Source organism: Hyaena hyaena, unplaced genomic scaffold, assembly GCF_003009895.1.
Source record: "Hyaena hyaena isolate Hyena2069 unplaced genomic scaffold, ASM300989v1 scaffold_15, whole genome shotgun sequence".
NCBI lineage: Eukaryota > Metazoa > Chordata > Mammalia > Carnivora > Hyaenidae > Hyaena > Hyaena hyaena.
The window spans coordinates 7,204,155-7,232,154 of NW_024080647.1; the positions used below are offsets into that span (position 1 = coordinate 7,204,155).

The window sequence follows — 28,000 nt, forward strand, 5'->3', positions numbered from 1 at the left end:
TGGCAGATGTACAAATGGAATTGTGAAAGAATTAGCAATGGTTAACTTACCATTGAAATTTTAAGTCTCTTATCTCAAAATGTAATGATCATGCTTTTGAATCTTTCTTTCTCCTCCCAGACTTGCTTATTATGAAATTCGATATCAGTTTTACAAGAGAGATCAGCTTATGTGGAGTGTTGTTAGACATTACAGTGAACAGGTAATTTCCTATCATAGTAGCTCACAAGGAATATATTTAACAAAATATAAACAAAATGCTTGTATGTGATTGCACAGTGTGCAACATTGTTTATTTAATACACCTTAATTTGTAGTCTCATTTTTTTTTTTTAATTTTTAAATGTTTTATTTATTTCTAGGAGAGAGAGAGAGACAGCGTGAGCAGGGGAGGGTCAGAGAGAGAGGGAGTCACAGACTCTGAAACAGGCTCCAGGCTCTGAGCTGGCAGTCAGCACAGAGCCTGACGCGGGGCTCGAGCCCACGAACCGCGAGATCATGACCTAAGCGAAAGTCGGACGCTTAACCGACTAAGCCACCCAGGCGCCCCTGTAGTCTCATTTCTTACTCGTTTTATTGAATGATTAATTTCTATTTCTTTAGCTCTTTCTCCTCTCCATAAAAATTTTTAAAAGCTTCCTTTAGTGCCTTTTTTTCCCTTTGCAATTATACATTTACCACTTTGGAAAAGAATACTGATGTAGGAGCCAACACACTTATTTCATAAATGTCTACAGTTTCGAAGCATAGTCTAGGAGAAATGGGAGAGGAATTCCAAGCCAGGCGTTTTCCCGTGCCTCAGTTATTCAATGGCTTGAATTGGATGCAGGGGCAATTGTTGTTTCATGGTAGTAGGATACCATTGCTGTACCATGGAACTGTGGGATGAAGTTCCCCTTTCTTCCCTCTGCTAGAAGGTCTTTTTTCCTACAGTGTATATATACATTATGGTTATTAACCTATTCAGATAAGGATATATTTTCATTTGTTTTTTTGTTTCGATTATTATTTCCCCATCTCATTTCATAGCAATAGTGATTATAACATAATAAAAATAAGCATTTTTGAATTATATATTCATTTCATATGCAGACTAGTCGTGCAAGGTCCATGTTATCCACCTTCCATTTTTTAGAAGAGAAAACTGAGGCCTAAAGAGACTAATTGACTTGTCCAGCATTACATAGCTGCTAACTGGTAGACTGCCTTAAACCAGTCTATCCAAATTGAAAGCAATTATAAAGTGTAGCATAATGCCTGGCTCATAGTGAAAGATCAGTTAATGGATGTAGTGATGGTTATCCTGCATAGCTTTCCTTTAACAACCTAATTTAGTCAGCACTCTCCTTTTTTCCCAAGGCATCATGATATTCTTTCTTGTAACAGTAGTAAAGGACCTAATTTACTTTTTTTCCCTTTAGTTCTTGAAACAGATGTATGTCCTTGTATTGGGCTTAGACGTGCTTGGAAACCCGTTTGGATTAATTAGAGGCCTGTCTGAAGGAGTTGAAGCTTTGTTCTATGAACCCTTTCAGGTATTGATCTTTCAAATATAGGTCCAGAAAATGATATTCTGTTCTTTGTGACTAATAATTTGTATTTTAATTGTATATGGGAACTGAATCATATTCAAATAACAGAAATACATCAATGTCATATTTTAATTTAAAATTACTTGAGATGGCATTAAAGGATTGTTTCAGAATTAATTCAGTGCTTCTGATGTCTAGGCGTTAAAACATACCCACATCTTCCAGGATTTCATGTAGTTCTAAGGAAGAATGCTTGGTAGGTTCACACATTTCAGGGCTGTTTCACCACTATGGAAAGGACTCATGAGATATGAAAAGCTGACTTTGTTTTGTATTCAAGCTTTTTTCTAACCTGTTTGCCTGCATTTAAGGGATCTAGGAGCCCAAAGTAGTGAGGGTTTTAGCAGGACAAAGCAGAAAGACTGCATGGGAGAACAAAAGAATCAAAACGGTGGGCTCTAAGTCTTGTTACCAGTGCAGCTGGTAACTTCAAATTATGATTTAAGCCAATGACTTCTTTCTGTCTAGGTTTTATTATCTCAGAAGAGTTTACTGAAACCATGTGGGTTGAAGGTATTTTCATACCCAGTAGGTGTGCTGTCAGTATTTGAATTAGAGGGAAAACTGTGACATCACAGTGTTTATGGGTCTTTACAGATTCTGTATCTTTATGGAAACCCTGGAATATTAGATCAAAGTCTTGAGCTTATTTAAATCTTAAATAACAAACTTTATATATCTATATCTATCTATCTTTCTATCTATCTATCTATTTTTTTTTTTTTGGCCAGGGTGCTGTTCAAGGACCTGAAGAATTTGCTGAGGGCTTAGTGATTGGAGTCAGAAGTCTCTTTGGACACACTGTAGGTATGTATCACATATTGTGTATATAAATATCTATTTTTTATTATAGTTTTTCTAAAACGTATTGTCTGTAAAAAACAAATTATATTTAATAAAAGAGGGAACCATTTTCTAATGATCCCCTTGAAAAGGTGTGTCCCCTTGTTCTTGAATGGAAAATAATTTAACACAGACTTCCTGGGTTTGTTTATTGGTCTTTGTAGTGTTGATTCAATGTACTTTTTCTTTTTTAAAGAAACAATACTATGTCTTTTAGAGCAATTTTAGGTTTATGGAAAAATTTTGGATAATCAGTGTACTTTAAATAGTTTGATTCCTTTTCTTAATAAACAGGGAATGGTAAAGATACATTTCTCTGTGTTTGTATATGAGACAGACTTTGAAGCACCTGTTTAAAGCAAAAGTGTGCTGTGTATTGTGGTAATGCTCTTTATTTATTATTTTAATATGACTTATTGTCATGTTGGCTAACATACAGTGTATACAGTGTGCTCTTGATTTTGAGGGTCGCTGCTCTTTAAAGAAGCAGTGTGACTCACATATCCGCATCTTTTGGTAGGTGGTGCAGCAGGAGTTGTATCTCGCATCACTGGTTCTGTTGGAAAAGGTTTGGCGGCAATTACAATGGACAAGGAATATCAGCAAAAAAGAAGAGAAGAGATGGGTCGACAGCCTAAAGATTTTGGAGACAGTCTGGCCAGAGGAGGAAAGGGCTTTCTGCTTGTGAGTCTCTTACTGAGTCTTCAAGAAGCCCTGAACCGTTCTATGCACTTTAGAATATGTACTCAGAGCTGGTTGTGTGAAATTTGGAATATCCCTTGTGAGTAAAGGTCTGTCGCAGCAGCAGTACTGATAAAGGATAGGCTTTGCTGTTGCCTTATGTGCTTTCCTTCCCTGATACCACCATCACATGTCTCCCCCAAATCCCAGATTTCGTTTGGCATTTGGGCTGGAGTGAAAGTTCTAGAATGATGGCAGATTAGCACTCTTCTGGAAGAGGAGGAAGTAAAGCAGAGAGAAATACGGTAAATGATGGTAACAAGAGGGAGGAAGTGTTGTTCAGGTCATCATCAGTTGACCAATTCTGTGGAAGGGGAGGTATACAAGTTAAGTCTTTATTTTATTTTTTAATGTATTTTAATTTATTTTTGAGAGAGAGGTAGAGAGAGAGACAGCATGAGCAGGGGAGGGTCAGAGAGAGAGAGAGACAAAGAATCTGAAACAGGCTCCAGGCTCTGACCTCGCAGTCAGCACAGAGCCCGACATGGGGCTCGAACCCACGAACTGTGAAATCATGACCTGGGCCGAAGTCAGACATTTAACCGACTGAGCCACCCAGGCGCCCCAAGTTAAGTCTTTATAAACCAGGACTGCTTTTCACTATTTTTCAGTACTTTAAAAATTACACAGGTAATTATGAATATTATTTAATTATACAGGTAACATATGAATGTTCTCTTTATCAGTAATTATAAGAACTTATAAGTTCTCTCTTTAATAAATAATGGAAACATTATAGGTAAACCAATGAAGTACTGTTTAATCATGCTCCTCTCCTTCCAGAAGTATCTGATCTTTTAAATAGTGTGTATACTTCAGTTCTCTTTCTGTTCATTTGTGTAACATACAGGTAAATTTATTTACTACCATTACTTGGCAAGTATTAAGAATGTATAAACATATTACTGTTTTTACTGTAATGTGTTTGTACCACTGATTTATAGTGTTATGTGTAGTCTAATCTAAAGTACTTTGTCAGGCTGTTTGCTGTCCTTCAGAGGTCCCTTCATTTTCAGGTTTCCACACTTCCATTAAATTACAAAGTGATTTCATTAAAATTATAATTGGATCTTAGGGGTTATTTGGCTCAAGTCATTCATTTTACCGGCATGGAAACTGAGGCTTAAAGAGATTCAATCAATTGCCCGTGGTTCTGTAGCTAAATTGGTGCCAGAGTCAGATGTAGGATATTTTTGCCTGCTTTTCTATTCTTCTTGTTATAAAAGTTTACTTGTACAAGGTGCTTTTATTTAAAATTTGCTGTTATGTAATATTTAAAAAATTATAGTACTCACTTAGCTACATGCTGTTCACATTATCAAGTCCTCATTTTTTTTTTTTTTTGGAAAAAAAGTTACTTCTAGTGTGTAGGTGGAGACCCCTAGTGGTTGGCATAAGCACCTTCCATTCAGGTTTGACTTCATGATTGATTTCTCTTTCAGGGAGTTGTGGGTGGAGTGACTGGGATCATAACAAAACCTGTGGAAGGTAGGTTGCGAGTATCTCCTTCCTGTACGAAGTTGAAGAGTTGATCCGTTATTGCTACTAGTTATTTAATTGAGAGAATTTCTCATTTTATGCTCATAGTCTTAAATTGTTTTTAAATGAATGTACTTTCCTCAGAAAGTAGAGAGATTAAGTAATAGACTCTGATTCAGACTTTGAATGTTATTTTCAGCAGGGCCATAGTTCAACTGGGTTCCTTTAGATCCTCAATAGAAATTGATTTTTTTTTTAAATTCTTTTAAAAAAAATCCTTTTTTCAGTACAGTCCCAATCAAAATCCCAGATGGCTTCTTTGCTGATTGTAAAATATGTATGGGAATTCAAGTGACCTCATATAGCCAAAACAATCTTGAGAAAGAACAGAGCTAGAGAACTTATACTATCCAATTTAAAAACTTACCATCAAGGTAGAGTAACTAAGACAATGTGGTAGTGGCATATGGATAGACATATAGATTGATGGAATAGACTTGAGATTCTAGAAATAAATCCTTAGATTTGTGGTCAGTTGATCTTCAACAAAGGTGCCAAGATAATTCCATAAAGAGTAGCCATTTCGACAAATGGTGCTGGGACACCTGGATATAAACAGCATTAATGTGTGTGACAGCAACTCCATTTCTAGGTGTATACCTAAGAGAATTGAAAACATATGTTCACTCAAAAACTTATGTATAAGTGTCCATGGAACATAATAGCCCGAAAGTGGTAGCAGCCTAAATGTCTGTCAGCAATTGCATAATTAAACAAAATGTGGTATACCTATACAATGTGATGGTATCCAGCTGTAAAAGCAAATCAAGTGCTCTTACAAATACAAGATGAATGAATGAACTTTGAAAACATGTTGCTTAGTGAAAAAAAACAAAACAAAACAAAAAAACAACAGTCCCAAAAGATCACATAGTGTTTGATTCCATTTGTAGGAAATGTCCGGAATAGGCAAATCCGTAGAGATGGAAAGTAGATTAGTGATTGCCTAAGTCTGGGGGGCAGGGAGGAAGAAGTTCAATTGCACAGGATCAGGTGAAGACGGCTTGGGGGAAATGGCAAATGGTCATGGGGTTTATGTTCAAGAGGATACACATTTTCTAAAATTGATTGTGTCGATGGTTACACAACTGTCATATAACAAAAAGCATTTAATTTGTATATTTTAATGGGTATGTGAATTATATGGTGTGTGAATAACGTTCAATATTTTAATTCAATAACGTTCTTATATTTTAAAAAAAAGTAACACTGCTTGAAAAATCTCTTGATGGTAGAATAAAAAAAGAAAAAATTCTGGTAATTTCTTAAACCTTAGATTCTTGGGTCTAAAAATCAGTGGTTGTAAAACTTGAGCACCACTCAGGATGCCCCAGACCATGTTAAAACACTGATCGCTGGGTCTCCCTTCCACACTTTCTGACTCAGTAGGCCTGAAGTGGGCCCTAACAACTGATGTTTCCAATACCCTTTGAAAACCACTTTTTTTTTTTTATATGTCATGATTAAATTTCTTTAGAAAGCCAAAATGTAGAAGTTTACCTAGATAAAACAGTTCAGTATTTGGCTCAGGCTTTTGTTGAGTTCAAACTTGTTCATTTTAAAATATCTTTATACATTCATTGTCCTTGGTTTCATGAAGGTGCCAAAAAGGAAGGAGCTGCTGGATTCTTTAAAGGAATTGGAAAAGGGCTTGTGGGTGCTGTGGCTCGTCCAACGGGTGGAATCATAGACATGGCCAGCAGCACCTTCCAAGGGATTCAGAGGTAATTAAGTACATACCATGTGCATGGTATGTGTCTGTACTTACAGTTACTAGGAATACATAAATAAGTTAAATACTTTGCCTGCTCTTAAGGATGTTAAAGTCTGATGGAAAGCTCTGACAGGTTCACAAGGTGGGTTGCCACCAGAAAGGAGTGAGAGGAGACAGTTTTCATGGTTCAGTTTCTCTTGTGTTCAGCAGATGTTTATTGGTACCTACTATATGCCAGGCCCTGTGCTAGATGCCAAGGTTACAGAGAGTGGACAGGCTAGTCCTGCCTTTGTTATTTTGATACTTTCTTTTCTTTAAGAAAAGGTGGGGGAAATTGGAGTCCAACAGACTTGGTTATAATACTTGTCGCATTATAATGGGCAGGCTATTTAAAATTACTGTTTTTATCAAATATTGATATAACATGGAATGTAGTACAGTGTTTAATATACATATATATTTGTATATATTATTTTGAAAGTTTGTCACATTTTTTTTTTTTTTAATGCTTATTCTGCTGCCTTATACAGGGCAGCAGAGTCAACCGAGGAAGTGTCCAGGCTCCGACCCCCTCGTTTTATCCATGAGGATGGCATCATTCGCCCGTATGAAAGACAGGAATCTGAGGGCTGTGATTTATTTGAGGTATAAATTCTGTTCTTCCTGGTCATGGGTAAAATTTAATATTAAAGATTTCTAGGACGAGGATTCCATGGGTGGTTCTTAAAGTTCCTGATTCATGAACTTCTTTAAGGATTGCACAGGGAACATGGTTTGTAGAGTAGAATTTTAATATTTATTTTTTTTGTTTAGCATAATATTTTAAGTGGGAATATCTGGTAATTTTTTTTTTTTCTGCACAGGTCCAAAGCTTTTTTGTGCAGAAAGCAAAATGTTAAAAGAAGTCATAGGCTGTATTACAGTTTGTGTGGTAGCTCATTTAGTTAACACTGTTAACTTTGGTCTCCTGCTTTATAGCTAATTATAGGAATTCCACTGCTTCCTTTTCTCCCAGCCAAATTAATTTATTTGGACTGCTCTGTAAATCTAGATTTATTCAGGTAAACAGAAGCTGGAGGAGAGAAAAAAAAGATTATGTGCAACTATAATCTTTTTAAACCTTAAAAATATTTTAAGGTGGATTCTTTCCGTTTTTATTTTAGTTTTAACTTTACTGCTTTTAAATAATATATACATACATAAATTGCTTTTCTCCCTGGACTGGATTCCTTCCCCCCCCCCAAAAAAATGTATTAATATTTTCCTACTTTGACTTCAAAGTAAAATGACTCTCCATTGTTCTTAGCCTTTATTTTTTATTGTATGTTGATTACATTTTATCTTTCTGCATGCTTCTAACTTTATTTTCTTTCTTTTTCTGCCTACACAGCAAGAACTGGAAATACAGGAGTAAATGTTTCCTATGCTACTACTTGATTTCATCCTTAAAAATCAAAACAAACTGTGGTATTAATTGACTGTCTTTGATTTATTTAGATTGATTGTTCATTTTAATTAAGTTTTCTTTACAACTCTCACCCTTCTCTAAACTTATGATAGTGGCTTGACTGCAATTAAAAATGGTGGCATTCCTGGTAATACTGTACAGAAATAAGAGATCAATATAAAATACTAAAGGATATAGCAAATTAAATCTTCTCTTTTTTTAGTTGGTGAAAGACTTATATTGAGTTCAGAAGCAGACAATTTTACTATCATTTTGAAATTTTTATCTTTTCTTATGGTATTCATGTACTTTCAGGTAAAGCAGAAAAATAAGGACAATTCTTATGTCCAATCTGTTATGTGTTCTTCCTGTCTGTGAGTGCTGATGGTGGAATTATATAACTGTGTTTCACATGTCACCCCCAATTCACACAATTTATGGGGCTGTTAACTGGGGCATATGTTTTAATAATTGAAATACAAGTTGCTGTTGGTCTGTCCTTAGACCTCAAAGAAGAGTTGAGACATGAATTTTGAGAACATGTGCCCTTAATCGCTTTTTTTCTCTTTTTTAACCTCTCAGTACTCTTGCTGGACAAATGGCAGTCATTTTATAATGATGTTACATAAATATCAGCCCTTGGCATTTTTGCTTTTCGAAACTTGAATCTCCTTGTTGGTTATGCCTATTTCACAGTTATTAGTTTTAATTTACATAAATAGAAGTTGAACGTATAATTTGGCAAATTATGTGTCTCTTGAACTTATAGATATCCTTATTTTTAAAAACCAATCCTTTTTGTTTTTAAGTTTTTAAAGAGGATTTGTTATCTTAGTGGGAACAAAAATAATTACAAACTATCATTTTGAAATTAGTACCCTCACAGTTAATTTTGAAAGTAAATTGCATTTTGATTCCTTATTATAAATGATAGAAATGTTTGATTTGATTTAGCAGCATCTTATCTAGCAGCTTTCATCCTTCTCCCCAAAATTGAAACCAAAGTATAAACTTATATTTAATTTGTCATACATTTGAAGAGAGGGAAACTGCTAACGTATAACTGTTCAGTTGGAGTATATATTTTTTAAATTGTCATTACCAAAAGAATAAATTGAATGCTCATTTACACAAGCACTTGAAAGAGGAAAGAACGACACTCAAATATCAGCCTAAAACCACAGCTGACAAACTCTTCTTGTGCCTAGATAATTGAGGGTTGGCAAAAATGTCACCGCATGTACAATTTCTGAGAACCAAGCACAATAACTAATCAAGATGCTGTCTTAAATCATCACTAATAATTACCCTTCCTTCTTAGGTAAAAGTAATGATTTTTAATTTTCTTGGATATATTGCAATTTTACAAGACTTTTAGGAAATTGTGTAACTTGCTTACATTTTTTTCTTATTGTTTACCTTTTGTGTGTTTAGTTCTTTATGTTATTAACCTTGTGATTTCCCTTTTTTCAACTGCATGTCTAGAAGCACAAAATCCCAGTAACATTTATTATTTTAGCTAAATGTATCTTGTCTGATGTATTAGTTTTCGTTATTATATCACACAACCTTTTAAACTTAAATATATTATTATAGTTCCTAGAAAAGATAAAATGATTGTACATTAATGAGAGGACTTGCTAATTTTTTCCATAGGTGACAGGGGTAGGCATGGATAGTTAAGTTTAGGCTGTTTGATCTCTTGCCTGTCTTGGTGTAATCACTTAGGTATGAAGTATTTATTGATTATCTAGACTGTGCTGGATATACAAAAGGAATAAAAACGTCTGTCCTTCAGGGACCAAGTATAAGGAAACATGTAAATATTAAAGAACACTGAAGCGTAAAATTATGTCCTCCTAGCCCTTAGTATAATATGGATACATTCTAGACAATTTATTTGGGAATCTTTTCATTTACCCCATTTTCTTTTTCTCTTGAGTATTGCTCTGTAGTATTCACTCAGCTTTCAAAGTTACTAAATCATATACTGTGTTTTCATAGGATGTACTTTTCTGCTTAACCCTTATCTTCTAAGAGAATTACTGTTTATACATGCATATATATATATATATATATGCACACACATATATATGAGATAATATATATCTATATATATATGGCCAGTTTTTATTTAATATTCTCTTGGTTCACATACTTGTGACTATATGATATTTAAAATGATGTCTGTTGCTTTTTAATTTCAATTACCTTTTTCCATGTTCATTGAAATGCTTCATTCTTAATTCTTGCATTATCATCTATTGAGGTAACCATTCCAGTGTGTATTGGACCATTCCAAGTTGTTGGCATTAAAGATGCTTCTGGTACTTTACTAACACTAATAATTTTGTGATAAACATCCTTATACTTTTTTTTTTTCATATATCATTTCCTTAGAATTTACATGAAAATCTTGAATGCTTTTGCTAAATTGTAAATCTGGTCTCCTGCTGCCATCAATGACTGACTATCTTAATCTGAATCTCAGAGTATAGTGGATTTTAGTAGTGCTGAAAACAGTTTCTGGTAGTTTAGTATGGTGGTACATTATCGTTAAAGGCTTTCAGTTATTCAAAGGACAACCCTGATAAACTAGTGAAAATGCATACAAGATGCAGACTGGGTAGTATTTCTTTTACATTGCAACTCAAACCTAAATATTTTAACATTTAAATTTCAAAGCTGAATATAAGTGTACTGAATTGTTATATTCATTTCCCATTTTCTCTTTATTAAAGAATTTAAGGTATAGATGTTAAAAGATTTTAGCTAATTCTCACAGGCAGGATGTGCAACAAGGGACTTAAACTCCACTTGTCTCTGAGACTCATTCTGAAGATGAGATCCTACTTCTTTGGGGATTCATCTTTGCTCATGGCTTATTATAACTGTCAAGGAATGACTGAACCAAGGATTTTGGGAAAATGTGTATTTAAGCATTGAAATAATAACAAATGTGCTTTCTCTGCTTGTGATTATTATTATGTTATTCTTTTAATAGTATTGATGTCATATTCTTGGTTATAAATGTTACGGTCTTCTTAGGTATGTTTATGTTCTGTAGTTCCATATACATTATATCATCTGATCTTTAATCGTGCACTATAGATAATGTCAATGATATTTCATTAGCATTAATTATAAAAATAACTGTTTTTAATGTGTGCTAATTCAAATCACAATAGTTTGGAAATAGTTGAAATGAAAATAAATGTATTTTAATATGTTACTATTTATACTTGAATTATTTATGCTTGTTAATTGTCTTTAGCAATAAATTGTGCCAGCTATTTGAAATCTTAGAAATTCTTCATGTTTGTGTTAATATTGACATTATAATTTCTTTTTTCTCAAGAATATAATTTGGTATATACATGTGCTTTTCATGCATGTTTAATATGTAAGACCACATAATTCCAAAACATTAGATATCATTTATTTTGGAATTTTATTATTATGGGTATATTTATCTCTATGTAAATACATGATTCTTCACCTTTGAGAAGGATCACAGACCACTTAAAAAATCTGATGAAAAATATGAACCGTCCTTTGAAAAAAGTTGCAAAACCACATTTTCATATAGTCTCTTTTAGGTGGTTCATAGACCTCCCAGATCTTTCCATGGACCCAAGGTTAAGAACCCCTGTAATGTTAATATCACGCTTTTATATTAGCATATAGTATATTCCATTAATGAAAGTATTTCATTATTTCACATTAATGAAAATGTGTGATTATTTCTGGTAGATAATTTTAAACCTCTGAGTTATCACAGAATGAGATATATTTTATCAGAACATCACTTAGTAAGTATTTAATACAGATTTTTTTTAAGGCACAGTGAAAGTTAATTTATAAATGTGCTATGAATATTTTTCTAGCTTCATGTGCCAATATTGTTTTTGTTTCTAATAATTTTTTTCCCTAACTAGCACTATTACTATAATTAACTGATATACAGTATTGGAAATAATATTTGGATGCATGTACTATGCAAATCTTGAGTCTTGTTTTCTTTTCAGAATCACATCAAAAAGTTACAAGGAGAGACTTATCGATACCACTGTGCTATTTCTGGAAGCAAGAAGACAATCCTTATGGTTACAAATAGGTATTAACTTCAAGTGATATTTTCTCAAATGCAAACAATATAGATGATAAGGATTTTGAAAACTAATGGCAGAGGGTTTGGAGAACTATACTTAAATTGTAAAATGCTCATTATCATTGAATCACCAAGATTCAGTGGACTCTCCAGATGGGCCCTTTGAGGTCGGCTATTCTGACTGTCTCATTTTGGAGATGTTGAAACTGAAGATCAGCAAGTATTGCAGTTACACAACTCCTGAGAGACGGAGTCTAGGATGGATTCCATAGGTGTAGTCGTCATATGTTACCTATGAATTGTGAATCCAGCTATTGAGCCTGAATTCATGAACCACTTTTTCTTACTAGATTTTATTTTAGATGATGAGCACTACTTTTTTAAGGATGGTATTACTTTTGTGTGTCTTTTCCAATGTTTTTCTAAGTATTTCGGGAGTGGTAGATAATTTTTCTAACTTTTCCAAATACAAGAACTTGAACTAAACTACATTTATTTTTCTGAGTTTTATTCTACATCACTTACTCCAAAATGGCTAGTATATATCAATAATTTTCAAAACCTTTTAAGCTGTGTATTTCATAGGACTAAACTGGAGTACTTACAGGAGACCAAAATCTGTATTAGATTCTTTACTACACTGAAATATATTTGAATAGGAAGGTGAGAAAGTAAAACTAACATGACAGGATTAGGGCTTAAACCATAAGCTTTTTCAGTGAGTTAGCTAGTCAGATGGCTTGTCCATTAAGTAAAAATATTCACAAAACAATCTAAAAAGCATTTTTACTAATTGGACAAGTAATCACTTATTTTTTATGCCCATGATTTTATAGTGTGTCCATTAGATTAGGCCAAAAACAATGTTTGTGTTATATATTGTACTTACCTGCAATGGCAGTGTGTTGATTCATTTTAATATTGTATACCTTTTATGTTAATTCAACAGTAGAGAATGGAAATCAGGGGTTTTTTGAGGGGGGTGTTTCTGGTAATACTTAATACTTTAGAACTTGTTTCATTTAGGCATTTTGTGGGATTATTACTGTGCACATTATGTAGCTGTTTTTTCTTCAAGTAAAATAAAAAATCATAGCAATTTTTAATCTAGTCACTTACAGAGCTTTTCAGGAGGCAGTTAGTAGAATATTTCTGACCAGTACAATGATTTAGTCTCCTTGTAGCTTTAGAAGACTAGCAGGAATGTCTTTGATTGAAGTAATTATCATTATGCTGATTTGTTTTACCTTTAATGATTACACAAATAGCATTTCTTCTAAAATTGGTGTTTTAAAAAATAACTCTTTTATTGCTAGAATTATGCTTATTCATTGTAGATAATAGACATCAGGAATCAACAGAATTTCTTTAAGGGACAGACAGCAAATATTTAGGCTTTAAGGGCGATAGTGTTTCCCAGCTACTTAGCTCTGCCTTGATTTGGCCCGCAGGCCATAGTTTGCCCACCTCTGATAAAGACAATAATTTAAAGGATGGAATTAAAGTAACCGTACATTGTGGTTTGGTCTAGGACAGAGCTGGTTTGCACTTTCCTCCCAATGAAATTATTAGTAGCTCTCCTTCATTCTTAAAAATGTCCTAGTTTGAATCATAAATTATGATAGCCCCTAAAAATCACCTTTGCCAGCAATCCTACCAGCCAGATGGTATATGTGATTTTTACTGTATAGGTATTTTATAAAAACTATGTACAGAAAATACATTTTGTATATTTAACTAACTTGAGTTTTTCACCTAACAGTGTGTTATGATCATCTTCCCAAACTATTGGATACTCTTTGACAACATGATTTTTTAAAAAAAATTTTTTTAATGTTTTTTAAATTTATTTCTAGGAGAGAGAGAGAGACAACGTGAGCAGGGCAGGGTCAGAGAGAGAGGGAGTCACAGACTGAAACAGGCTCCAGGCTCTGAGCTGGCAGTCAGCATAGAGCCCGACGCGGGGCTCGAACCCACGAACTGCAAGATCATGACCTAAGCGAAAGTCGGTCGCTTAACCGACTAAGCCACCCAGGCGCCCCTTGACAACATGATTTTTAATGACTATGTAATATTGTATTTATGGCTATACTATAACTGATTCAAATGCTACCTTACTATTTGATACTCAGATTTTTCCTTCCCAATACTGTATTATTATAAAAACATCTTTGCAGCTAAGTCTTTTTTTTTCTTTATTTATTTCCTTAGGATAAGTTCTTATCAATGGGATTGCTGATTTTAAAATTGTGAAGATTTTTGAGGCCCTTTCTATCTATTGCCAACTTGTTTTATCAGAACAGTTATATGGACTTTTTTTTTTTACATACAACCAACAACTAGAGAATGCGCTTTATTCTGTGTATTTTCCTAAGACTAGTGTTCTCATTTAAACTTTGTGGTCTTTGCAAACTTAATTTGCAGAAAATAATTCTTTGTTTTAACTAGCACTTGTTTGATTGCTAATGAATATGAACATTTCAATATATTCATCATCTATGTATATTTTCTATTCTATGAATTGCTTTTTTATATCCTTTGCTCATTTTTTGTTGTATTTTTCTTACTGCATTGAATAACATTTTGTAAATTAATATTAGCCCTTTTTACCCAATGTATTATTAACATTTTCATGATTATTTTTTGAGTTTTCCAACATAAAGGGCTTTTAATTTTTTCATATTGAAAATCATCCAAAATTTGGTCTCATTTTTTTCTTATCAGTTTTTAGGGAAAAAAATGAGTTCTCATAACCCAAATTTGTTAGGCTGTATATCCACTAATCCAAATTCCTGCTTAATATTTTATTTTAGTTATCTTCATTAGGAAATTGTTCTCTGAACAGACTTTTTTAACCATCTGCGTTAGTCTGTGTTGACTGCTATAACAAAAATTCTATGGACTGGTGGCTTAAACTACAAACATTTATTTCACACCTTTCTGGAGGCTGTGAAGTCCAAGATCAAGGTTTCAGCATATTCTGTCTGTGGCTCACTTCCTGGTTCATAGACAGCTATCTTCTTGTTGTGTCCTTGTATGGCAAAAGCAGTGAGGGAGTTTCTCAGGCCTCTTTTATAATGGCACCGACACCAATGCCGAGGGTTCCACCATCATGACCTAACCACCGCTCCAACTCTAAATACCATGACAATGGGGTTAGGATTCCATGTATGATTTGGGCGAGGATATGAACATTCAGACATTAGCAGTGTCTAACAGAGATAGGGACACAGATAAAAGTTGTATCTTCTGTCCATTCCTCCTCTAAAGGGGGGACCTAAACATTATCAGTAACATCACAGTGTGCTAGGTGCTAAGATAAAGTGAAAAACAGAGACTCTGAAGACCAGAAAACTCTCGGTCCCGTAAGGTGAGGACCAAGGTGTTACAGGGAAGGTGTTAGGGAGAAGGAACTTGAACTGTTGTCTTGTAGAATATGGAGTTTTCATACAGGTAAATAGCAGGCAGTCAGAAGCATAAAACATGAAAGGATGGCACTTGGAATAATAAGATCATTTGAAATGGCTGGATACTAGGATGTTTGTAGGGAAGCACTCGGAGATGAAATAAGCCATATGTGTCTACTCATGATGTCTGAAGGGTATAGATTTTATTATTAATGTGATGGAAGAGTATTAATTTTTTTTTAAAGTACAGACATTTCATTGCTCATTACCACAGCTTTTCACATAGAGGTATATGCACATTGTACTCACATAAGTCTTTTTTAAATTCCCATTATGACTTGTACACAAGAACTAATATGATGAGGTTTGCAGTTTAGAAAAATCCCTGGCAGCATTTCAGATGCTGAATTGGAGAAGGATCAGAATGGAGAAAGGGAGACCAGTTAGAGACCAATTTTCTATTGTTGCATAGAAAATAACTATAGAGTTAGTACCTTAAAACAGCACAGATTTACTATCTCACATTTCCCTGGGTCTGGAGTATGTGATGGCATGGCTGGGTTCTCTGCTCAGGGTCTCACAGGCTGAAATCAAGGTGTACAGCTTCCTTCCTGAAGGCTCTGGAAAGGAATCCACTTCTACGCTCATTTAATGTTGTTGGCAGAAATCGGTTCCTTGCACTTGTAGGACTAATATCTCAGTTTCCTGGATCTCTGTCAGCTAGGCACCTGCTATCAAGCATCTGGAACCTACCCTCATTTTGGCCGTGTGCATCTTCATCCCCACAACTGCACTCTTGATTCTCAGTCTCTGACCCAGATTTAAAGGGCCCTCATGGTTAGATCACACCCACGGAGATCAAACTTTTTCTTAAAACTGTCTGTGCTTTATAATAAAACCGAATCTTGGGGGTGAAATCCATCATATTCATAGTTGTGGGGATTATTCCAGTCTATAAACCAATATATACTATATGGAGAATCTTCAGGACTGTCTTAGAATTCTGTTTACCCTAGAGACCGTGGCAATTAACTGATAGGAGGTGGTGAGGCCTACACTAAAAAAAAGAATCAAGACAGATAGAAGGAGCAGCCTTGAGAGACCAGAGCTTGGTGACTGATTGAATGTAGAAGAGAAGGGAATATAAGACGACCTTTTGGTTTGGGGCTTAGGTACCAAGGGGGTTGGTATTGCCATTTATAGTAACTTGAGGAAAGAGATTGTTTTTGTTTCTGTATTTGGGCTTAGTGAGTTTGACATGGCTCTGATATACCAAAGTAGACATACTTCAGTAGTCAGGGGGACAGGTACAGATAGAGATTATAAACACAGGTATAGGTAATTGGACTTTGGATAAGGATTGGAGTTAAGATCTCGGAGACTTTCCTGAGACAGTGTGTTGAATAGGAGAAGACTAAGATTTGAGCTCTGGTAAACGTGGAGCCAGAGGAGGAGAATGAAGAGGATTTAGGGTGTCAGGAAAACAGTAATGCTATTGGCCTGGTCAAGAGAGGAGGGAGTTCAAACACAGTGGGAATAATGAATTTGCATTTGACACAGTGATTTGTAATAGTTATCTGTAACACTTAGCTCTTATGATTCTCTTCTGGGGCAGGAGGTGAGGGGAAGTGTAATCCATTTCCTAGGGAGAATATGAAGGGGTGTAGAAGGATGTCACAGTGATCGGAGGGCTCTACCAAGGCTGGGACTTCAGATGCTGAACTTCTTACAAAGCACAGCAGAGTCCCAAGTCAGCCCGATTCCAGTAGTTCCTCTGCTGAGAAATATAGTGCTCTGGGGTTTATTTCCATCCCCACCCTCCATTGGTTACCTAGTTCATTCAACTTTACCTTCTAAGCATCTAGAATCTAGCTTGTTCTCCTCCCTTTTCACAGCTGCTGCCTTCACTGACATTCTGTTTCCTGGTTGGACTATTATAGTAAATTTTTCCCTTAGTTGTCTATCCCACTTCTCCTCCCTTGTCCACTGGATCCATGACTCTAAAATAGGAAACTTTATCATGAAAGTTCCCCTTGCCTATAGGTTAAAGTCAAAATTTATTAAAATGGAAAAATTTAAAAACACAAAAAACTCTTCAAGATCTGGCACTAAACTAATTTTCTCACCTCTGTGTATATCCAGCTACAGACCTCAACATTCCTCAAATAAACCTTCCCTTTCCTGTACCACCATTTATGTCAACCCTCTATTCCATTTGTCTAAACTATGATTTTCCTTTCCACCTAGAGAACTCCTTTCTTTCAAAAATCAGCTCTTAAACCACACACTTTACCAACATAATCAGTCCCTCTCTCTTGTGCTCCAGAATAATTTTCCACACACTATGCTATTACACTCATCTAACTGTGCTGTCACATATATTTACATGTTTACCTGCCTTCTAGCTTATGAGTATCTCTCATGCAGAAACCCTATCTTCTTTGTTTTTCTAGAACCCTGGATATTTGTAGAATTAACAGTTCCTCTGCTTTCCTAGTTACACTTTCTGTAATGGAAACTTTAGAATCAAGTATGGGTTATATCAATAATTAATCTGAATCACACACTGGGAAATCAATATAGATGCCCTTTAAAGATTCTGTGATTTTTCCTTTTTTTTTTAAATTTTAAAAATTTTTTTAAATTAAAAAAAATTTTTTTTGCTATTGAGTAAAATGGGATACTCACTCTGTGATACAGTACATTAGTGTTAAAGTGTTCAAACCTGATATTTTTTAATAGGCCTAAAGTGAATCTTTGCTGACATTTGAGGTTTCTGACATTTCCTGCACATTCTTTCTTGACTGGAAGGCATAGATGATTGACAGTAAAGAGCAATTAATAATTTTCCAAGTAAAACATTTTCAGGGGCTTCTGCTTTTATTGCTTCCCGGATGAGCATACAGCCTGTTCCTTATGTGTTTCAAAGACGATTTTAGTTTTTCGGTCAGTTTTTTAAAACATGACACTTTTCTGAATTTTGCAAGATTGGCAGAAGGGGAATTTTTGAAAGTCTGCTGTGTTAGTTAGTCAGTGCCATATTTGCTCTTTACTTGACAGCTACCTACCTAGACTTTTTTAAAATATAAAGCATATCTTTTTTTTTCCAGGTTATATTGTTTACTGAGCAAGTACTATGTCTGCCATCCAGCAGAGCAAAATATTAGAGTAATTTGTCTTTATCACTACTTGCATCTTTTTTTTTCTTTTTGCAAAATAGGCGAGTGTTGTGTATAAAGGAAGTTGAAATCCTAGGCCATATGTCCATAGACTGGCAGTGTCCATTTGAAGATTTTGTATTTCCTCCCAGTGTCCATGGAAACATGCTAAAAATTTCAGTCAAGGTAAGAAGACATGAGTCACATGTTCAGAGCCAAGAATTTGTTAAGTGAGTGGGAACCACTGCTTTCTGGCTCTCTTTTACAGTTAACAACACAGTGTTTGAAGGATCATCATTATGATGACAATTACATTATTATAATAATACGGTGAAATATAAGGGAAGAGGTATTATAATTAGTGTATTTCTGTACTGTTTGTACTTTTTTTATAGTCCTTGATTGTGTTGAGTGAAATATCAGTTCTGTTCATTGAAAGAATTAGAATGCTGATATTTCCTTTTTGGCAGAATAAAGCATTAGTAGGTAGAATTTTTTTTTTTCTAACTCCATATGAATAATTATTTTGCGGTAATCTTAGATGCATCTGGAAAGATGTCCTTTTATACGTTTTTAGGGGATTATTATAAATATTATATCTGAAACACTCATGTTTTATCATATTTGGCACTTACAGAATGCTAATGCAATTTAAGTATAGAATACTTTCATGTCCTTCCTTCCTATCATTTTCCAAGGAGGAACTTTTTAATTACATAGCAAGTAATTAGTAGAACCGATACCCCAATCTTTTGCTTAGTTTTCAGACTCACTTTACTTTAAAATGTATAATTTGTCTTATATATGATATGTTTATTTTCACCCGTTAAAAAAAAACAAAAACTACAAATTGTCATGGTAAGGATGGTAACTACTAGAGTATGTATTTTCTCCTAAACAGTAATGATGTTATCTCTATTATTGAAACCATCTGAAAAATACTTATCATAAAATTTAGTAGTTAGAGATGCAGGTACTATTATCCTTTAATTTATGTTTTCTTTTCATCGAAGTTTATAAATAAAAGAAACTGCGTAAGAGTACTGTTTTGTATTTCAGCCTTCCCTTGTTGGAGAGTGTTAGAATTGAAAGAGCCTCTTGGTCTGTGAAACACAGGTTTCAGACTAGGAAAGACTGTGCCACCCTGCATATGTACATGAGAGTGGTGAGAACTGACTCAGTGTGTTTTACATTATATAAGAATTTTATCTATCAGCCAGGGAAATGAAGGAGGGAGTTTTTGATTCGTCAGATGTGGTGAGTTATCAAGCGCTGTTTCTGTAGGCTATTTATCCGAGTCCGAAGAAAGCCGTCATTTTATACAGATAGCTGCGTTTCACAGATTCTCGCAGCTCCCATATGGAAACGCTCTCCTTGCACCAAAATGATTTAGTACTTATCATACCTGAAGACGTATGTCTGGTTAGTCGACTTGTTACGAAATAGAGTCGACATTTAAGCATTCAATTGAAAGTTACGATTTTTTTTTTCTTCCCTAGAATAATTTCTTTTCTGTCATCATTTCTTTTGAAACAGGAGCAGGGTCTGTTCCACAAAAAAGACAGTGCCAGTCGTGGCTGCTGTAACATTTACCTGCAGGACGCCGCCACAGCAGAGGTAAGCCATTTAAAGAATGCCCCTGAATTTGCTAGCTCAAAGATTTTCTTAATCTGTTATAATAATACCCATTATTTCTCTCAAAAGATCTTCCAGTTATAACTCTGGCTGAATATGTAAGCTTAAAATGATGCATTGTGGGCTTCGTGGAGCGGAAGCGTCTTATTTTGCCTTACATGTTTGGACTGTGTATTCTTATCCTCTGCTCTTGAACCTGTGTGCAGAGCTCTAGCTCTTGCTTTTAGAACTTCCTCCTTCGCATGAGTCCATACTTGTCTTTACCGTTCATCACAAACGTTTTATCTTACAGAGAGTACGTAATGCCATCGAAGATGCGCAGTCAACGAGACACCAGCAGAAACTGATGAAGCAGTCATCTCTGAAACTTTTCAGGCCCCAGATACCATTTTAGTCACACATCCCAGGGGGCCGTTTCTGGGGGAAAAACCAACCATCAGGCTTGTCTATAAATCACTCTTCTTCATCTTGCTAAAGAGAATTTTTCAGGCAATCCTGTGGTTTTAGAATTATTTTCTAGGATAGTTAGTATTGGATTTTCCATTTTTTCCCTTTAGTTTTGACTCTAATTTTGCAGCTCTGTGTTGTCAGCAATTCACTTTTCTACACTGCCACCTAAATGAGTCAGCCCCTCAAAGAAATAGCACTTTAAACTCAGAATGAAATTTCCATTAATGTTTAAATTGTGAAACAAAGGGGAATGAGCTTGTTTTTAATTAAAGTTCTTACTAAAGAGTAAGAAAAGAGCTTAGAATGACTATTTTTCTTTTGGAAGGTTTTGGACAAACCTTTGGACAAATGTTGGATATTTCATTTAGGGGCAATTTGTTCAGTAATTGAACAAATTGAATTGAGGTAATATTTTTGGTAAACCAGGTAATTGACTGAAGAAAGCCACTAAAGGGAGAAATGACATGTTTCCTATTTTCTTTTCATGTTATGTATCTCCTAATAAAAACAAGTTTTCCTTTGGTGCTTACTTTTCTTCCTAGCATTACAATATAAAGGCATATGGAAAATCAAATCTTAAAATACCTGCGGTTTGTTCTCTATAGTGTAGCGCGCATAAAACTTTTGAAAGTATTTACATGCTCTTTCAAGATGAACTTAAATAGCACAATTATAATTTGCTGATGCATGGAAATGTTGTACTTTAAGTTTTTCAAGACTCAGAAATATGAAAAGCTCAATATTTTTATATTCTTAGAAATTGTTTTTTAATAAGTTGAAGGATTTTTAAGGGCATCATAAATAAATACTTAATGCATACCTTGAAATATATCTTAAATACTGACAGGAAGAATGAAAAATCTCTAGTTATTGTGTATATAAAGAAAATAAGGCATATCCAACAACACTGTAGAAACGTGTTTCCACACTGGTCGATGTGTCATTTGAGGGAGCAAGCCTGTGAGATTCTGTTCTGCACAGTATTATTTTTGTCCTTTCCACACCTCACTTAGGCTGACCATAGATATACTGCCTACAAAAGCTTTTTAAAAAATGCTTAGAAACATCCAACTTCAACTCAGGTCATGATCTCATAGCTCATGAGGTCAAGCCCTGAGTCAGGCTCTGTGCTGACAGCTCAGAGCTCCTTCAGACTCTGTGTCTCCCTCTCTCTCTGCCCCTCCCCTGCTTGCAATTTGTCTCTTTCTCTCTCACAAATAAATAAACATTACAAAAAATTTTTTAAATGCTTAGAAGTATTTAATTTCCTTGAATGAATCATTACATTTGCTCCTGGTTTTTAACATGGCATTTTATTTCAAATCACTGAATTAATGATGGAATGAAGATGTGGACACATTTGGTTTGCTCTCTTTTTGTCGGTGTTTGGTAAAGTTTCTTCTATCCTCATGTTTTTAAAGACCAGCCTTAAACCTTTTAAAAGTTTTCCTAGTTATTATTTGCTGGAGACTCAAGAAAGAGGATATAACTAATGCCCTAAATATTTGATCTCTGATACAGTTTGGTGGTCTTTGCCCTTTCAACATGTTTTTTTCTGTGAAGGCAAGTGTCATGTATAAAACTTCCAGCCTTAAACGGAATTTCTGCATCAGTGGTTAATTTCAGTTTATTAAATGGAGTGTTATAAACAGAATTTCATAGCAAATGTGCCAGTATTTGGTGTCTTTAAAGCGGACTTGATCAGGAATTTGAGATATATGATTATATATCTTACATGAGTCACAGCTATTGACAGTGTCCTAAATATTTAAGTAAATCGTATTGTATTGATGGCATGTACAAAACATTGAACTAAAAAAGTTTAAAGAAATATTTTAAATTCACCATCTCAGTTGGCATAAAAATAAACTTACAAATATTTGTAACATTTTAATTTGATTCAATCTCCTGAGACAGCAGTAATCCATTGGTAAAGGGTGATGTCTTTTGTATTTTTAAAAGCTTTGAGAGTCAATTACTTGCATATGAACTACTGAAAGAAATAAAACATTTGGCACATTGTTTACAAGGGTGAAAACTTCGTGGGTTTGTGTTAAATATTCAAATAACATTTACTTCTACTTTCTCTATCATTCCCTTTTCCTCTTCCAATCCTATAATAGTGAGAAGTTAAATTAATAGTTATAGAGCGCTTAAAAAATGCTATAATAGTGAGAAGTTAAATTAATAGTTATGGAGTGCTTAAAAAATGCTAGTTAGGGAAAGGCTTTCCTTTCCTCAGGCAGACACTGAGCCCTTTACCACACTGGAGATCTCTGGCACAGTCTTCAATGCGGGGGGAGGAGGGGAGGTACAGAGAATGTATTCGAAGAGGGCCCAGCTCCCACAGTTTGAAATCCTTGGCTGGTTTTGCTCCAGGGCTATGCCTTCTATGGCTTCTATCAGTCACAAGGATACTAGGGCAGGCCCGTTCCCGGGAGACAGGAATTCCTCAGATAGCTCACTGGCTTGAAGACTTCAGTGGCCTTGCAGAGCCTTTCCTAGTCTGCATGGTAGTCTGGGAGGAGGCTCCTACCAAGTGCGTTCCTCTGCCCTCCCCTCCTCCCTCTCCCTTCCCTGAAGTCTCCCAAATCTGAAGGCTTTCTTGGTACTGAATTAGGCAGTAGAAAGAATAGGTGCATGATGTGTACCATAGCAAAGTGGGGGCATGAAGATAGGAGAGAACCAAATATTGGAAGATGCGTACACCAAAGCTTCATATGAACATCTGATCTAGGATGAATTTACCTACATGTGTTTCATGATTTTCAGTTATGTATGAGGAAGGAAAGACACCTTTATTTTACTTTATTTTATTTTTTAGCGCTTTGGGCCTCTAAGTGTATTGATCTGGTGCTGCCTCCATCTGTATTTTTTTTTTTAATGTTTTATTTATTTCTAGGAGAGAGAGAGAGAGACCGCGTGAACATGGGAGGGTCAGAGAGAGAAGGAGTCACAGACTGAAACAGGCTCCAGGCTCTGAGCTGGCAGTCAGCACAGAGCCCGACGCGGGGCTCGAACCCACAAACCGCGAGATCATGACCTAAGGGAAAGTCGGACGCTTAACCGACTAAGCCACCCAGGCGCCCCTCCATCTGTATTTTTAAGTGTTCTTCGTGCACTTCTAAGGCACAGACAGGACTAAAAGTTAATGTTCTGGACTTTAAATAATTAAAGAAGAGTTCTACACATTCATGCCAGTTAAAATATAGAGCTGCAGTTACTACCAGAGCTATAAGAACCATCTTTCTACTGAGGAAAAAACTGAAGATTCTTAAAGGATAAGAGGATTATTCATATCACAGGTCATTTGTCCTTGAGGTGTTAAAATATAGAGCTGCAGTTACTACCAGAGCTATAAGAACCATCTTTCTACTGAGGAAAAAACTGAAGATTCTTAAAGGATAAGAGGATTATTCATATCACAGGTCATTTGTCCTTGAGGTGAAGGTTCTTTTGGTTGTGAATGATTGCCAGAATGTCCACTAATACTGATGCCAGTGGGTTCAATGCAGGTACGTGTTGGTTCTGAAAAGAAATGGAAACTCACTGGAGTAGAAGGGGAGCACATTTCCCTTGGTAATTGTGCCTATAGGAAGATTTTAGGCTTATTCTTGAATTCATGTTTGAAAATATCTTGAGTACAAGGCTATATCATTCAAATAATCAACATTGTAGATCTTTTTGAGCTGAAAAAGCCTTTAGAAAGACTTTCGTTTGGTTGGTTTTTATATACAACAGACCCATCATCCCTTACCAATATTTTAAAAAGTCCTGCAAACTAAAAAGTTTTTCATAAACTTGAGGCAAAGATATTTGACAGAAAGATCTGAACTTGAACTGACATGAGGCTAATTTTGGTATTTCTTATATTTGGTAGAAAAGAGTTGGGCTGTAGCAAAATTAATATATTTGATTATGAGGTATGGCTCCAGATTTCACTGGAGGTATATGAAGCATACTGCCTTTCTAAAAATTAAAAAAAAAAAAAAAAATTATATTCTGAAACACACCTGGCCGAAGAGTTTCAGGTAAGACATCATAGATCTGTATACCCTCACAATGATCAGTTTATTAAGGTTGCCTTCTGAATTTTAGAAATAACCTAAACTGTAGGAGGAGCAACTGTCTACTTCAGACCATGCCAATGTTCCATTTTATAGTTATGCTGGAAAATCGTTGTGATAAAATGTTCAAAGTAATCAACGTTGATACATAGGAGACTGAAATGTTACCGTAGGATGGTGCATCGTAAAGATTTATGAAAGGGCACCTGGGTGGCTCAGCCGGTTAGATGTTGGAGCCTTGATTTCAGCTCAGGTCATGATCTTACAGGGTTGAGATCAGGCCCAGAACCCTCCTTCCGGCTCTTTCCTCTCTCACTACCCTGCTCACTCTCCCCCTGCACTCGCTCACTCTTTCTCTCTCTCTCTCTCTCTCTCTCTCTGTCAAATAAAAATTTAAAAAAAAAATAAAGATTTATGAAAACTCTGGAGAAGAAATGCAAGTAAGAACGTCATGTTTTCTGTCTCCCTTGTATATTAATTATGTAAATATCTGATGAATGTTTTTAGGATCGACCTCTAGTGGGAAAATAATTCAAATAGTAATGAAATAAGCTAACATGATCCTCTAGGTTAATAATATCCATTAGAATAATAGTGAACACTTCATAAATGGGATTTGGTTCTTCAGTGTTTTTTGTTTTTTATTTTTAACTTGAAGAACAACCAGTGGCTTCCCCAGAGATCGCCTATTATGTTTAAAATCTCCCATGTGTGGTTTAAATTCCATGAGAAGTAATTTTCGTCAAAAATAGATTTCAGATTTTGGTCTTTGGGTTTGTTTGTTTCTGTAGAAAGCATTTACCTTATAATACCTTTATTTTTCCCCCTCAGACAAACCACTTTTCCCCTTCGCCATCATTTAAGCCTTATACATCTCTCCTTTTTTTAACACATCATTTTACTTCTTTTCTTTTCATGGTACCTCTCAATTATCAAATTCTCTTCATTAAGTAGATTTTATACTGACAATTGGCATATTACAACCCATGGGCCAAACAATATGTTCTTGTAAATAAAGTTTTATTGGAACATAACAACACCCATTCATTTGTCTTGTTTATGGCAGTTCCTGCTCTACAGTGACAGCGTTGGATAGTTGTGACAGAGGCAATATGGCTGACAAAACCTAAAACAGTTACTCTCTGACCCTTTACAGAACAAGCCCATCAGTCTTGATATTATACTATATAATGAATCCTACAGGTGGGACAGAAACACGACACTAAATGATTTACCAAGACCATATGGTAAGATAGGAGCTAAAATTAGACTCCAGCACCTACCATTTTCCCTCTTTTATCTCCACCTCTTCCTCTTCTTTTTCATAGAAACAAGGATACTTGTGTCAATTTTGAATAAACATGGTCAATGTTAGCTTCTTAGGCTTCTTTTAGAACCTCATACCTTTATCCCAAAATTATCCATGTATTTTCTCCTCATCTATGTTTTAGAACTGACAGTAGCACAAGCATTTTCCATAGTAACACTTGAAATCTAAAATGGCCCTTTGTTTAAATTTATTCTTTCCTAGAGAATTCTTATATGTGGTCTCATATTATTGTGGCAGTTTACTAGCAAACATAGCTTCTGAGATGTAAAAGTGAGGAAGTAAAAATTTTGGATATAGGACATAAAACTTGCCTCTTTTCTAATGTACAGTTAGAATAAAGAATTAACTGGATGCTGTTCTACCATATTCAAACCATTAGAGAATTCTGATATCTGAAGCAGAAAGAAATGCCCAAAATGCGTACTTTATCACAACAGACAGGGGCTTACCAAGGAGGAAATTGCATTTTTAAGCATAGTACATCATATTATAATAACATAACAAATGAGCAGGTGTTTGAAGATTGCAGTTTGAATGGGACCTACAACATTTTAGCTTCATCAGAGGCTGTTGCTGCAAATCAGTTAGGCAAGGACTTATTGATGGTTTAAATTAAGAAGCCACATTTGAACAGGGCCCATTTCCCTTCCCTCTGGAGTGCTGTTAAAGATTCTTAACCTACTACTTCTGATATAATCTTCTCTATATCATTCAATTCAGGTTGATTCACACTTCCAAAAATAGTTTAAGAAAAAGTGTGTGTGTGTGTGTGGCATGAATAGAGGACTAACAAAATACCTCATTTTTTTAATAAAAATTTTGTAGACTCTAGTCATTAGCATATCAGTAACTAATGGCAGTAGTAGATTTTTTGTTTCTTTAAGCTAAGTTGAGAGAACCGTGGTCCTGAGAAATTCTGAAATACTTGTAAGGTCTTAGTGACATTTTAATGCATCTGGAATTATTGACCACAAATACATTCCAGGGAACAGTTCCTTGCCCATATTAAAGATCCCTATGGTTAAAGTTTAGAGATCTAGAAAATGCTCCTTTTGGATTGACCCCAAATGCATAGAGTGGAAATCTTGCATGACTATTCTTACAATCCAGATGGTGAATGGGTAGGATTGAAAACACTGTTTTGTAAGGGCCATAAAGACTGATTACCCATGACTTAGACTGGTGAATAAGAATATATTGCCCATTCTACCTAAAATTAATGATTCTATCAATGTTGAATTATAATGTAGCTCTTTCAGAAGCACCAATAATGCTTACTTTTATGTCAAGTTGATTAATTTTAATATCACTCATTTTTTTCTTGGAGACCATTCATTTAGAGGCCTTTGTTTCAGTTGTACTTAAATTCTTAGAATTATAGTAGTCCCTGGTTGGAAGGTCCTTATATTCAGCATAAAACTGTTTTCCTGTGGCTTCCATCTATTGATCTCAGTCCCAAATACTTGGGGCCATCAGAATAAGAATGATTTTTTTTCTATATATGGAGGCCTATGTAAGGGAGCACTGCATAATGGAATTAAGGACTGGCCATATGTCCTACCGTTCATTCAGTAAAGTATGTAAGTCATCAAGTTCTCATCTTTTTCTCTCTACCATCCCTGATGAGACAGAACTTCAAGTTATCCCATAGTCCAATGACTATCCCCTAAATACAACAAACAGTTTACCTGTGCCCTTCTCAGATAATGGCATACTGAACTGAATGACTGTTAAGGAACCAACTAGGCAGAGTGGAACTTGGACAATTAAATATTTTCTTTTGCTTTCCTAATAGTAATAAGTATCCCAATGTATTAACTACTTATATAAAATACAATTACCCCATTGTTATAATACTCTTATCCATTATTACTGTTTATTCATTTTATAACTTTAAAAAAAATTTAATGTTTATTTTTCAGAGAGAGAGAGACAGAGACAGAGAGAGAGTGTGAGCAGGGGAAGG

The 28,000-nt window shown here is 35.1% G+C and overlaps 1 protein-coding gene across 4 annotated transcripts in view; it reads left to right on the forward strand.

The window, feature by feature from the left end:
- Nucleotides 1-21,745, forward strand: part of VPS13C (vacuolar protein sorting 13 homolog C) — a 193,543-nt gene extending 171,798 nt beyond the window's left edge. For 3 of the 4 annotated variants that reach the window (XM_039220292.1, XM_039220301.1, XM_039220312.1), the window contains 11 exons: nucleotides 121-202; nucleotides 1,422-1,535; nucleotides 2,324-2,399; nucleotides 2,956-3,119; nucleotides 4,619-4,664; nucleotides 6,316-6,439; nucleotides 6,960-7,074; nucleotides 11,905-11,993; nucleotides 18,615-18,738; nucleotides 20,089-20,169; nucleotides 20,480-21,745. In XM_039220292.1, the coding sequence (XP_039076223.1) occupies nucleotides 121-202; nucleotides 1,422-1,535; nucleotides 2,324-2,399; nucleotides 2,956-3,119; nucleotides 4,619-4,664; nucleotides 6,316-6,439; nucleotides 6,960-7,074; nucleotides 11,905-11,993; nucleotides 18,615-18,738; nucleotides 20,089-20,169; nucleotides 20,480-20,581 (1,117 nt within the window). In that variant the 3' untranslated portion in view covers nucleotides 20,582-21,745. Of the gene's footprint in view, nucleotides 1-120; nucleotides 203-1,421; nucleotides 1,536-2,323; nucleotides 2,400-2,955; nucleotides 3,120-4,618; nucleotides 4,665-6,315; nucleotides 6,440-6,959; nucleotides 7,075-7,819; nucleotides 9,257-11,904; nucleotides 11,994-18,614; nucleotides 18,739-20,088; nucleotides 20,170-20,479 lie in introns of those variants that run through there. The other variant, XM_039220311.1, reaches the window with a different exon arrangement.
- Nucleotides 21,746-28,000: the final 6,255 nt, after the last annotated feature.